Source organism: Plasmodium malariae (assembly GCF_900090045.1).
Source record: "Plasmodium malariae genome assembly, chromosome: 12".
NCBI lineage: Eukaryota > Apicomplexa > Aconoidasida > Haemosporida > Plasmodiidae > Plasmodium > Plasmodium malariae.
The window spans coordinates 1,704,484-1,719,505 of NC_041786.1; the positions used below are offsets into that span (position 1 = coordinate 1,704,484).

The following is a 15,022-nucleotide window of genomic DNA, read 5'->3' on the forward strand; positions in this document are numbered from 1 at the left end:
AAAGAATTTAAAAGAGATAAAAAATTATTATCTTTATTAATAACGTAATTACATTTGTAAATATATCCATACGTGAAGTTATTTTATATGCATTTTAGAAATAGTACATATATATGCATATATATTATATATATACGTAAAGACATAATTTTGCACAATTTTTTTTTTTTTCTTTTTTTTTTTTTTTTATTTATTTCTTTAGAAGTAGCATTAATCTTTAATAAATGATAAAATAATTAACTATTTCACTATTTTTAGTAATAAAAGAAATGTGTAATATTTTATTCTTCATAAAATTCCTACATTGGCGAGCGAGGTGTTAAAAAAAAGGGAAATTGGACTTTCAAAAAATATACACAAATGTATTCTACTTTTAGCAGTAAATAGTAGTAAATAATATACATATTCATATATATATATATATATATACATATATATATGTACATATGTGCATTTTTTTCACTTCTTTTTTTTTTTTTCATAGCTGTATTTCTACATACAAATTAATCGTTTTTTATGCTGTGCAAAATATAGTGAAAAGAATAAAAATAAAAGAATATTTGAATCTTTAAACTAAATATGAAAGTAAAATTATGTAAGAACTATACTTCAGTAATGTCATGTTTGTGTATACATACATAGGCCTACACACAGTTTAGTATGTATATTGTATATACATAGTTACATGTCAAATGGTAATCTTATTGCTTTTAAATGTACTAAAGGTAAAAACCTAGCTACAAGTACAACTCACGCAAAGAATACTAACATTTCATAGCATTACAAATGTTGTTAAAATTCTGGTAGATTTGTTTTTGTAATATTTTGTTCACAAGTAACTCAAAAGTATATGCTGTAAAATATTTTAAAATGATGTTTTAGTAATTAACAAGTATTTCTTTTTTTTTTTTTCTTTTTATATTTTTCTTACTTAAACATAGAGACAATATTTACAATATTATGATATTATTCAAATAAAACTGTTAAAATTTTAAGGCGTTACTATTATTATTATTATTATTATTATTATTTTCATTCTTCACTCCTTCGTGGTACATGTTTACTTCAAAAGTGTGTACTTAAAATTGTCTTTTATATAATAATTTTTTTGAGATATCTTCCAGTACCAAATTCATTATTAATTTTATATAAACGAACTAGCAAGTTAGCTAATTTGGGTAAATGAGGCAAGACGCACTTTTCCCTTTTAGTTTCTAAGCATTTTGCGTTCATACGTACGTACAATGTATATATTTATTTACTTCAATATTTGACGTATTAAGCGTACTTATGTGTAAATTTCTTTTGTGATTGAAAAAAAGAAAAAAACGAATTAAACTACTCTACAGTTTTATTTAAAAAAAAAAAAATAATTAAAATAAAAATAAAATAAAAAAAATTAAAAGGATTATCTTTGAAAACATAGGCATTGTTCCAAATATTTTTTATTTTATTTTTTCCTTCAATTCATAAATATTAATAGGGGTAAAGATTTACATACATGTACAAAGATTAATATTTTTTTATATTGTTGAAGAAATGAAATTTTTTATGTGAGAAACAGGTTTATTTCATTTTATATGGTTATATGTATATATATACATACGTACATACATAATTAACTTTTCTCTTTTGTTCTACATATATATGTATGTAATTACGTATGTAAGTATGTATGTATATATGTATAAACAATACCTGTAAATGCAAAAGTGTTACTTGCAATATGATAAAAAATGCTTTTTCGAAAAATATGTTAAAGTATGAGTATATATTTTACATTAAGATTAAGCTGCAAATTAAATTAAACCTATATTCATCTTAAGGGAAGCAAACGAAAACTGGAATAAAAAGAAAGAATACCTAGTTGTACGGGCGTACCTATATGTATACATATGCAAACAAGTGTACATATACATATTTATGTACATAATTGAATATATGTACTTACACGATTACTGATAAATCCAATAAAGCATTTGAAATATTATCAATAAAAAATACTATTTTAATCTTGAGTTAATAATTAAGGAAAAGTCAAACGCGTATATAAAATAGACATAATATTATTTCTACGAGTTTTCTAGTTTATTCATATAGTTTTTATAAAATGAATATAATGAAAAAAATATTTTACCCAAATATTGTACCAAAAATAAAAAGTCATATAGAGTGTTACAACATTAATCATAACATAAAAAAGCTTCTTGGTAAGACACACACACACGCACACAAAAAAAAAAAAAAAAAAGCAAAGTATTTTAAATTATATTAAATAATATTAAAACAAAATGATTTATGTCAAATTGAATTATTGTACTATGCTTCGTGAATGATAAAGGAGAAGAGACACACAAACACGTTCGTATGTATTATATATATGTATTTATCCTTATAGATTAAACCGGCCTTAAAAATTAGGCAAAAATGTACCATATATGTACGTATACGAACATACTAATTATTTGTTTATTCATGTACAGTATCCGATACAGGAATTTTGACTATTCACTTTTGGGCTCCAACATTTAAATGGTCTATATCCGTGGCTAATATTGTTGACATAAATAGGGACCCTAAGCTTCTTTCCCTACCCCAGCAATTTGGTAATTCTATATTAACATATTTCCTCAATTCATTTTTATGTGAACTGTTCATATAACTTTTTCAAATTATTATGTTGACTCCATTTTAACCTGTTATGCCTATTTTAGCAATATTTTTAACTGGATTACTATTCTCGAGATTTGCCTATGTCATTAAGCCGAGAAATTTGAACTTACTAACAAGTAAAATATAGAAAATATGGAAATACTTTTTACCTTATCAATGTTGTAACTTTGCTTTACACATTTTAACTATTTGTAGTTATATTCTCTTCATAAGTTTTTTACTTATTTTATATTCCATTTATTTATTTCGTGGTTCATTTAAATATTACGTGTTCCAACTATTTATTTCGTAGTATATTTATTTACTTTATATTCCATTTATTTATTTTATTTTTTTTTAATATTTTTTTTTAACAGTTAACCTTTTCATGAGTTTAACAGCGCTGTATCAAATTACACGTATCACCAATTATAAGTATAATTTGGGTAGTAAAAATGAAAAGTAAAAGGGTAAAAAAAAAAAAAGGTGCACAAAAGTAAAACGAAAAAAAATAAATGGAAAAAAAATATAACATAAAAAAAATGGAGCAAAAAAATAAAGACTTAAAAATGGTGGTAAATAAATAATACATAAAAAAAAAGGAAAAAGGTAGAACGAAAAAAAGAAGGTAAAAAGGTGAAACGCAAAAAAAATAAAATAAATAATTTCCAAAATAGGAACAGTGTTTTTTATTTTTCATTTTTTTTCTTTTTTTTTTTAACACCCTCCCATATAATATAATTAATCAACCAAAATTTTAAAACAATATTTCAAAAAGAAAATAAACGTATATTTTAAAATATAAAAATGTATTCAGAAAAAAAAAAAAAAATCCACACTGTAACCAATTTTAGAATTCTAAAAAGTATGTATTGTAATAAAAAAAGTACATTAATATCAATTTACTATAAAAATAATCTTATTTAAAAAATGCTGTCTAGCAGTTGTTTTAATAAGATATACATGTATGTGCTTAGAATACATGCGTGTATAATATCAGTATACCACCTATTACCATTTTCATATAATTGAATAACACCCGCAGTAATAGTCACGTATTCATTTTATATATATATATATATATATATATATAAGCATATACATAAGTATGTATTATATATATATAAGCGCATAACAAATATTGTTAATGCAATACGTACAGCAGCTCGCGAAGGTTATTTTGCTGCTGCTCCATTGCTATTTACCTTATCTTGAAAGTTTTTTATTTTTTCTCTTATATCTTTCAAATACTGTTTTATTAATTTTTTTTTCTTGATAAACTTATTTATATAACTCAATCTTAATTTTTTTTCTTTTTTCGAATTGGGGATAACAAAACTTGATATTTTACATTCCATTTTAATTCTCCTTCTAATTTTTTTTTTCCTTTTTTGTTTATATCTTTCCTGTATTTTATTTCTGTCCGATATTATGTGTGACCTTACTTTATCCTCTATATCGCTCTTCAAATTTATTTCAATGTTAAATTTTTTTACAGGTCTCTTTTTAACTCCAACCATTTTGGAAAAGTTTTGAAGAAATTTTATAATCAGTGAAACGTGCTCATATACATACATATATAAAGATAACGAAACGTTCTGCAAATAATTAATTTTTTTTCCTCAATATATACTAAAAATGATTAAAGGTTCTTTTGCTTCTCAAAATGCATTGAAAAAGAAATGGATTAAACGGAAAAGCATTATATATTCTTTTTCTATACTTTTAGTAATTACGAAATTGTAAAAACAAATTGGAAAAAAATTTAATACAAAAAAAAGAATTATCTGTAAATAAATTAGCTTTTAACTATTGGAAGTTTTTTATTTATATTACATATATATAAATATATACATATATATATGTACCTATCAAGTGAAGCACAGTTAATATTATTGCTCAGTCGAAAAGAAAAAAGGAAAGCATTTTGTAAATGGCAAAATTAAACTAAAATGTTAAGCAAAATAAAATACAAATAAAGGTTATAATATAATGGAATGAATTAAAGAATATAAGAAAAGTAAAAATAAAAAATATATATGAACAATGAACAAACATTTTCTCAAAATATTTTAATTCAGGAAAAAATATATATACATAAATATTACGCATCAGATGAATTAAAAAAAAAGATATATTTCTATTTAAAAAAAAAAAAGTACATATTCAGAAATGAAATTATAAAAAAAAAAAAAAAAAAAAACTTAAATGAAAAAAGGGGAAAAAAATAAAGAAAGATTTTATAAAATTGGAAATATTCCAAAGGAATTTATTTTTTAAGATCAACATGTAATAAAAACTTAATACATACATACTTAATGTATATGTAGCTTTATATATATAGATATCTTCCCACCTGTTAGCTTGTGATCGAACAGAATTATTTTACGACAAAAAAAAAAATAGCATTTTATTTCATAGTTTTTTACAGAATAACATATAAAAAGAAAGAATAGTTTGTCAATATATATACTGAATTTTTAAATATTTTTTCACAATATGAAAAAGGACGAAACTGTGTCAACTTTGAAAGAAGCTCACTATTTTCTGAAATAAAAATGAATGATAAGGAACAGCAAAAATTTCAAGAAAGGAGTTAGTTTAAATGGGAATACATACATAACGCATATATACATACGTACGTTCACACATACATACGTACATTCACACATACATACGTACATTCACACATACATATGTACATTCACACATACATATGGACATTTATACATACATATGTACTTTCATACATACATATGTACTTTCATACATACATATGTACTTTCATATATACATATGTACTTTCATACATACATATGTACTTTCATATATACATATCTACATACCTACGTAATGCATTCACGTATACATATATATATATATATATATATATATATATATATATATATATAAAATATATGGGGGACACAACTCTGACATGTATGTATACATACGCGTGGCCGTTTTGATACATATCAGAGTTGCTTATGTACTATAACCCATGCTCACACTATTATTATGTATAAATATATATACATTTATATATTTCTTTTTGCCGCCTTCCCCAATTTTGCAGTGAACGAATTTGATGTACATAGAATGTTAAATAAATTTAATATGAGTAACTACAATGAGGATTTTGTGGTTACAAATAATATCTTAAAATATCACATGAAAAGTATAGAGATTTATAACTACGAGAAAAGTAAAATATATGACAAAGATGAATTAGATTTATATAAAGAAAAATTGATAAATAAAGATAATATTCATTACTATCCATATGAGTTATATTTTAATACGTATAGAAATATCTATAAAGAAGATAAAGTGCTTTTAAATTTACCCAACAACGTAAAAAAAACAAAAGAAAAAGAAAATGATGAAAAGGAAGAACAAGATGATAAGGAGAAGGAAGACAATGCATCACGTAAAAGGAAAAAAAAAAAAAAAAAGAAACATGAATTAACACGAAATAACAAGAAAAAACAAAAAAAAAACAAAAAAAAAAACAAGAAAATAGAAATAATAGAAAAAAAAGAAAAAAAAAATCTACATTTTGTAATAAAAAAAAAAATGTATATAATCAAATGTATATTTCACCAAAAAAAAAAAAAAAATATAAATTTCATCTTCTCATCGAATAGTAATATTATAAATGCGCATGTATAGCAACGTCTTGCTTGCATTTCTGCATTTTCTAGCACAAAGTGAAAGATTCATGAATACTTTTTTTATTTGTTTTCCTCAAATTGCAGATACTTCTGAAGAAGAACAAGGTTTAGAGGACGATTATAATTTTGACTATAATAAAAGTGAAGACGAATTAGAGATTGAAGATAATGATGAAAATGTAATATAATGTGGAATCTTTAGCAACTTGGCAATTTGTTGTACAGCTATTATTATTTGACATTGTGTCCTATCATTTAATGCTTCAGAGAATTGGGTACTTATTAGTATAGAAATAATATCATCTAAATCTTCAGAGTTGTTAAATAAATAATTCTTAAAATCATATGGTGAAATAAAATTAATATGTGCGTAAAGGTATTCATTCGTGAACTCTCTTATCTTAGGATATCTACCAGAAGAGAAAAAAGAAAAGATGTAAGAACAGCAATTGAATGTGCGTTTTAATTTTGTGATGCTACTTGTTATATATATTTATGTATGCGGAAGCTTCATGTACACAAAAAAGGGTTGAATATGATATACCCACGGTATGCGCATTTTTATGCAAAATGCGCGAATGTATATGAACATACAGATATGTAAATAAAATATAGGGATGTATGTAAGCATGTATGCGCGCATATGTACACGTAATTTGTGTGCGCATGTACGATAGTTAATTTTTTTTCAAGACTGCGTCATGTGCACATCTCACCTGTGGAGCAGCAGGTTTAAGATCAAAAACATGGCCAATTTTTTTATGTTTAAGTGAATGGTTGGACACATAAAAATGTTTATTATTAACTCGGATATCGTTTTAATAAGAGAAAAACAAGTGTATTTCTCTAAGGAGTGAAGGAAAAAATTCAAGAAGCAAAAAGCAGTGAAATTATTAATAACTGAAAATTTTACAAATGAATTTACACTTTTTAAAAAAATTTCTAGCTGAATTAAATTAAAATTGTTTAAGTAATACAATATTTTAATTAAACAAATATTTACATATTCTAATAATTCGATTTTTGTATGAAATTTTTTTTTAATTTGTTTATTTGTTTTTCTTCTTATTTTCTTCTCTCTTTTTTTTTCCTCCTTATTCATATTATCCCAATTTTTATTATCGCTCTTCAGAAATATTATATTTCTATCAAAGAATATACTGTAATTATGAAATAAATTTTTTGCAAAATCAAACTTTTTATATTTCTTCTCCAACATTATTATTTCGCTCAAATTAATGTTATGCATGTTGCAGTTATGTAAAGAAAAAAACCCATTACTACTGCTGCCGCTATTTTCACAGCCCCTAATATCCCATTGGGTAGTCATATCATGGTCTATCATGTTCATCTCATTATTTATTGTTTTCGAAGCATCATCAAGATTGCCGCTTATCTTGATGGTACTATTCCCCATGTTACACACATCCTTATTATTTGTGCCATTCCAAAAAGTATTTGCTTTTTCTCTGTTATAGTCACAAAAAACTTTATCAACAATGGTGTAGTCATACTCGATATAATACATTTTATAATATCGTATATACAAAAATAAAATATCATCTCTTATATAACCAAAAGTGTATATATTTTTATATTTAACGAGAAATTCTAAAAATAAGTATTCAATAGATTTTTCTTTCCCCTTTTTAATTAAATTTGTATATTCATAATTGCTATATTCAGTATATGATGAATAATAACATAATGTATTAAAGAATCCGCTAATTATGTAGTAATTGTATTTATTCAGAAATAAAAGATAAAAAATATGACTATATAAATAAGTTTCATTATATTCTAAACATTTTATTACACTAATATTTTTTTTGGTTTTGTCTAAAAGGAAATGAACATCTTTAATTAAGTTTTCTTCTTCCATTGACATCTTCTCTTCATTCTCACTTAGATTTATTTCATCTATAAAATCGTTATTAATAAGTATATTTTCAAATATTAAATCGTTGTTTTTTCGATGTTGATAATTTATTCCATTTTCAAAATTTGTTTCCTTTGTTTTTACTTCTTTACCCGTACCGAGATCTTTGTTATTGTGTCCTTTTATCAAACCCTTTCTAGTAGAAATAAACTTATTCTTGTGAAAAATGGAAAAACTGGTATACTTTAATGTATAATTATACAAATAAATAAAATTATTAATTTTATTAAATATGGTTTTCATTAAACTATATTTATAATTCTTGTTCAAAAATAATGAAGTAATTTCTTCTTCATATGTACAAGAGCATTTATTTATGTTTGTTGTTCTTTTGAAGGATTTTCCTGAACTTTTTTCATTTCCTTCATCTTCATTCTTCTTAGTATAGTAATAGTCCTTGTCCTCATTGGTATTATAGCTGTCATGCTTAGAAAACCTCGCCTGATGTGCAGTATATATTTTGTCCTTTAAATATAATGGTTCATAATAATCACACACATGAGTAATTATATTTTCAAAGACGCTTGAAATATCTGTTGAATAGCTACTTAAATACTGATAGATATTAATTTTACTTTTCCTTATGTTATCGTCAATTTTTTTCTTAAGAAATAATTCATAAGAATAATCATGACAATACTTATTAAAAATATTACTGAATGCAAAATGATCCATTTCTCCGTTATCATTGAAAGTTGCATAGTTATACAAATAGTTCAATAAGTACAAACACTTCTTATGTGTTCGTATATTTTTTTCACATAACAATTTCAACAATAATTGAATTAATGTGTTAATATATGTTTTCTTTATTTCAAATAAGACATACATATATATTACATTATCTTTTTCCTGGTAAGAACAGTTATCCCTGCTTTCATTCGATGGACACTCATTATCACTACTCTCATCTTCATAACTATCATCCGAGGTAAGACAATCGTAAAAATAATTTTTATTAACTGTGCCATTTGGATGCTTAGCACTTAATCCCGCCATATCCGCGCTGGGTAATTTTTGTGCGTCTAATTCTTCCCCTTTAGGTGCATCGACTACGTTAACTACATCGACCACGTTAACTACATCGACCACGTTAACTACATCCACCCCTCTAACCGCGTCCATCCCTTTTTGTTGCTTCCTCTTGAAAAAGAACAGCGGGTAAGAAGTTAACAAAAAGGCGGTAAGCCCTAAACATATTTCCCTCACAAATATATGAGAGTCTCCTATATCATTTTCATACACATATTCTTGTAAATATAAAATTAATATTTTCACTATTTTGTTAATATTTAAGTTAAACTGAAATATGTCTTTATTTTTCTTTTTGCTCTTTTCTAGCACTTCTTCCCATTTTATTTTTTTTTTTATAAATTTAATTTTTTTCTTCATATAAAAACTTGTGTTTCTTTGTTTCTTTTTATATTTTTTATCCAGTCCAGAATTTAATTCGTTATGACTATCTTTACTAAAACAGTCCACATTTTTGTAATATGTATGATTAACACTTTCAACAGTTACGTTTTCTCCAATACATGATTGACTGTTCCTCTGCATACATGTATGCCTCATCATGAGCTTATTTTTGTGTAAGTTTTGCTCATCGGAGCAATTAGTGCTACGTGTATTAAGGCATTTGGTCGAAGTAACAATTCCGCCTTCTGTTGTGCCATTAAATGTGTTGGGGTGGGCATTGGTAGTAATAGTATCAACAGTAGTAGTATTGGAAGTAGTATCGGCATCAGCAGTAATGGCAGTAGTAGTCGTAGTAGTAGCCGTAGCGGAACTTGTGCTATTACTGCCAATTTCGCTACTTTCATTTCCCCTCCGGTTCAGTTTTTCCTTATGGGGTCGTTTGGACTTAATTAGACCCTTAAAACTGGTAGTACATTGATTATAAACGACTAAAAAGTCAGCGATGTATTTTTTTCGAACCTTATCAGCTATGTTAAACAAAGCTAATAAGCAGAATATCTTCATATTAGAATCAATAGGGTATGATTCAAAATTAATGTTTTTAAAAAAATTAATATTGTCTTTAATTATAATTTCCATTTTAGTTTCATCCTTTTCCAACAATTTGACTGGAGAAAAAGTGTCTACTATCTCTTGACTGTTTTTTTTTTTTACTATTAAAGTATTTTTAATTTTGAAATAAGTAGAACTTTTTTTTAGAATTTGATAAAATATTTTAATTAATTGAGAGGAAATGCATGGAATAATGCTGTCATGAATAAAACAGAGAAGAATGAAATATCCCTTCAGATGAAGAAAGTTGTCTTTTGCTTTTATAATTTTTGTAAGCACATCGTATATATATTCAATTGCTTTTTCCTTGCTTATCATATATATAGGCATGTAATAAAATATTTTAGAAGCCTCATATTGTATAATTTCATTGTAATGAAATAAATTATTATGTAATATTTCTATAAAAAAAGAATAGGTATTTTTCTTTACCATAAAACAATTACATTGACATACACTTTGTATCAGTAGGCATAAACTATGTCTTAAAATTTCCCCTTTTTTAAATTTATATATTCTTCTTTTCTCACTATATAGTATTATTTTTTTTATTTCATTTTGTAAGTTCTCATCAATATTTTTTTTTAATTTTAAAAGGATCTTAGATATACATATAATGGAACCATGTTTGATCAACACATTTTCTTCATAGCTTTTATTTATTAAAAATGGTAAAACAACCATAATAAAGTAATCAGAATCCATAGCTGATAAATTTGCTAACGATTCTGCTGATAATAATCGTATGTTGATATTTTCGTGAAATAACTTATTTGAATATAAATGAAAAATAACTGGATATTTGTATAAAAAAAAATTGCATACAACTTTAGTTTTTATAATTATTGATCTTTTTAAATTTGTCAGCTCTGTAAAATTACAAGTAGATAATATATCAATATTAGTATTAAAAATATCTTTTTTTGTTTCATCAAACTGCTTTCTATTTTTTTCATAAATTCCTTTCTGTTCATAATTATATGTATTCATACTTTTATTTTTTTCATCTGTGCTACAACTTGACATATTTTTTATATCCTCATAAAACTCATTTATTTTTGAATGATCAAAAAATAGGTTAATGAAATTGAGGATGTCCGAAAACAGCCGTTCTTGATTCCCTCCCTCAGAAGTTACCTTTCCACATTCAGCCCTAGGTGGGTTAGTTACCGCTCTTCTGGTGTTCCTATTCGATAGGGAATCCATATCAGTAGTATCAGTAGACGCTGTATTAGCGGTCATATCAGCCGATGTATCCGCAACTGCATTAGCTCCTGAGCTGATCGGTATGCTAGCCTGTATGCTAACCGGTATGCTGACCGGTATGGTGGACGGCTTACTAACCGTTGAGGTAGATGCAAAATTTTCATCCCATGCTCCGCTTCCAAGCTGATATAAAAAATTAAAGTTGCCTATGAAAATTTGAAGCAGAGACATAGCTGACTTCCTAATATTAATGTTATCCTCAAATAAAGACAAAACAATTAATTTAATGAATATTAAATGGAAAAAAAAATAGTTTATTCCACTATTCTGTTGTTCATAGTACTTTTTAATGTATTTGTTGTATTTAAATAAACTGTATAATAGAACAAAAGCACTAGGATAAATTTTCTCTTTGTTTAAATATAAGCTCTGTATTATTTTTCGAATTAAATAATTTAAGGTTTGTATGGATAAATTATTTTTGTTAAAAAGGAAATGAAATAAAGTATAGTTTATTGTACAAAGTGTGTTAAAATCATTATATTTTGCTAAATCATCAAATTTGTTCATTATAATTTGAATATTGTCTAAACTAAGATATATTAAAATATTTCCAAAACTTTTTGATAAACACCATCGAACAGTACTATTATTATCATTAAAATAGCAGAATAATATGTTCAGAATTTGCATTATATCTTTTTCACATGTGTATTTTTTGTACACTTTTAAGTAAGTCATCTCTTCTTTGTGCTCTCTTTCGCATTTCATCTCTTTACCTTTTTTGTATAAATTTAACACATCGTTGATATTTAGGAACAGAGGAAATTCGTTCAAAAGGTTGTCCTCGAGCATTTGGCTTTGCTCCCCTACACTCGAGAAATTATTTTTTGTGTTTTCATTTTTACCATAATTTTCGCTGCATGGTGAGCTACAATTTGCGTCGTCACTTTTTCGGAAAATATCGTCTGGAGTATCCCTTTTTGCACCTTCATCCCTTTGACCCTGTTCTGTCAAAGTATGCAGACATTCATTTTTCTGATTAACGATATCGTCAAATTTGTCCAAAAATATGGAAGCGTAATAGCCCATACAAAGAATCTTCAACGATTTTGATGTTGGCGTAAAATCCAGGATACTATGATTGTGAATAAAAAAAAAATTATAAAAATTGGTGTAATTCTTTAAAATTTTTTTATCTAGCTTTTTTAAAATTCTTTTATGTGTTAATAATATACCATAAAAAAGTAAAGTAGTAAATTTTACATTGCAACAAGTAGGGATATTTGTATTTTTTATTATATACAAATCTTCAGTTAATTCTTCATTTTTCTTAGATTCTATATATATCAATTTTAATATAATTTCTTTTGAGAAAATCATAAAATTATTAAAATATGTTCTACATTGGTAGACATCTTCTCTACTTAAAAATTGAGCATACAAAATGGAACAAGCTTCTTTCGATTTATCATTTTTTTTAACATAATAATAATATATATCTTGAATATTATTTAAAATATTTTCATTTAAATTTGCTAGTTTAAATGGTATATATAAGCAGAAGGATAACCAAATTTTTAAAATATATAAAATTACCCATGAATTATCTTCATCCGTTTTGTCATATTTTAACTTACTTACGTAATTAAAAACATCCTCTTCTTCTCTTAATGTAAGAAGTGTATCTACTATGCCATTTAAACAATATGCGTCACACGGAAATAATGTTTTAATTTTTTTTTCTCCTCTTACAGATATTAACGTGTTGTAATATTTAAACACTTCTTCTATAATTATGTACATCTTCAAAAATTTGCTCTCGGCATCCTCTTCGTTTTTTGCGCCATTTCCAGCTTCCGCATTTCTGTTACTGATATTTGCATTCCTTTTTTCTTTATTTGCCTGACCATTATAATTACGATCATCATTTTTATTGTCCTTGTCATTATGGGCATTATCGTTGTCATTATGGTCATTATTGTCATCCTCACCTCTTTCTTCCTCTTCTTGTTCCTCCTCCTCCTTCTCTCTTTTTTCCCTAGAACTTACGGGTGTACCCTCCCCCATTTCATCAGAGGCACTTGTCCTCCTTGTATGTCTCACTTTCTTTTCAGCCCTGATGATAACATTATTAATTTCACTCCTCTCATTCTCAAATTTAACCTTAAAATATTTGATAATGCCTGCTAATTTATTAAAAGTCTTCTTTAAAAAATCTAAGAACGAATGAATCAGAAGAGTCAAATGAACATCCAACACTGTCTTTACTTCTCTATAACTATTTAAACAATTGCTTAAGTATTGTAAATTACCTATAATATGTGAATAATTTTTTATCATTTTATTTTCTTCCTCATTATCCAAATAGCCTTTTATTATTTCTATCTTCTTTTCGACACTTTCATATTCACGAAAAAATGTTACTTTATTTTCCATTTAGAACAAAACACCAAGAGTTAAAGCTCAATTGATATATGCTTTATGTATTATGTATATACTACATATACCACATATACTACATATACCGGATATACTACATATACCACATATACTACATATACCGGATATACTACATATACCACATATACTACATATACCGCATATACTACATATACCACATATACTACATATACCACATATACTACATATACCGCATATACTACATATACCGCATATACTACATATACCGCATATACTATATACCGCATATACTACATATACATATACTACATATACCGCATATACTACATATACTGCATATACTACATATACCACATATACTACATATACCGCATATACCGCATATACCGCATATATCACGTACACTACATATATTATATATATGTAATTTATATGGTATATGAAAAAAGTTACACAACAAAAAATTAGTTTCAACGTGAGCCCTATTATTATATACGTTATACGGTATTATACGTATAAAAAAGAAAAATTCTTTTTTTTTTTTTTTTTTTTTTTTTTAAATGATGGTATATATCTCTTCTTAATCGAGGAAAAGGCTCAAAGAGATATGCTATGCAAAATGTAAAAATCAGCCTCGAAAAAAATGCTGCTTCGGTACGAAAAGATACGCAGTGAATGTATTACTCATTTGTATTAATATATGTACGTATGAATGCATGTATATATATATATATATATATATACTTACGAACGATCATACATGTGCACTCATGCATAAGCTCAGTTGGCTAAATTTATTTAATATATAAAAAAAAATTAAAAATGAAAAATGCACAATATAAAATAAAAAATGTAAAAAATATAAAATTAAAAATATAAAATTAAAAATATAAAATTAAAAATATAAAATTAAAAATATAAAATTAAAAATGTAAAATTAAAAATGTAAAATTAAAAGTATAAAATATAAAATGAAAAATTAAAAGTGTAAAATATAAAATGAAAAAATGTAAAAAAGAGAAAAATACTCAAAAAAAGATGAGAAAAAAAAAAGAATATATGCGCAAAATTACAAGGATAACATTTTTCACTTGAAAAT

General features: G+C 25.2%; 4 protein-coding genes across 4 annotated transcripts; 2 read left to right on the forward strand and 2 right to left on the reverse strand.

The window, feature by feature from the left end:
* Positions 1–2,110: 2,110 nt before the first annotated feature.
* MPC2 (mitochondrial pyruvate carrier protein 2, putative) lies at positions 2,111–3,118 on the forward strand (the record flags this gene model as incomplete). The annotated part of the gene is made up of 4 exons (XM_029006681.1): positions 2,111–2,210; positions 2,484–2,606; positions 2,715–2,789; positions 3,030–3,118. 4 exons carry the CDS (start codon positions 2,111–2,113, stop codon positions 3,116–3,118), a joined length of 387 nt encoding a protein of 128 aa, XP_028863146.1.
* Positions 3,119–3,827: 709 nt separating this feature from the next.
* Positions 3,828–4,172, reverse strand: PmUG01_12046600 (conserved Plasmodium protein, unknown function; the record flags this gene model as incomplete). Its single annotated transcript, XM_029006682.1, has 1 exon — positions 3,828–4,172. The coding sequence occupies one exon, from the start codon at positions 4,170–4,172 to the stop codon at positions 3,828–3,830; it is 345 nt and encodes a 114-aa protein (XP_028863147.1).
* Positions 4,173–5,210: 1,038 nt separating this feature from the next.
* Positions 5,211–6,514, forward strand: PmUG01_12046700 (conserved Plasmodium protein, unknown function; the record flags this gene model as incomplete). The annotated part of the gene is made up of 3 exons (XM_029006683.1): positions 5,211–5,247; positions 5,729–6,082; positions 6,411–6,514. The coding sequence occupies 3 exons, from the start codon at positions 5,211–5,213 to the stop codon at positions 6,512–6,514; spliced, it is 495 nt and encodes a 164-aa protein (XP_028863148.1).
* On the reverse strand, positions 6,457–13,938 carry PmUG01_12046800 (conserved Plasmodium protein, unknown function; the record flags this gene model as incomplete). The annotated part of the gene is made up of 2 exons (XM_029006684.1): positions 6,457–6,736; positions 7,043–13,938. The coding sequence occupies 2 exons, from the start codon at positions 13,936–13,938 to the stop codon at positions 6,457–6,459; spliced, it is 7,176 nt and encodes a 2,391-aa protein (XP_028863149.1).
* Positions 13,939–15,022: the final 1,084 nt, after the last annotated feature.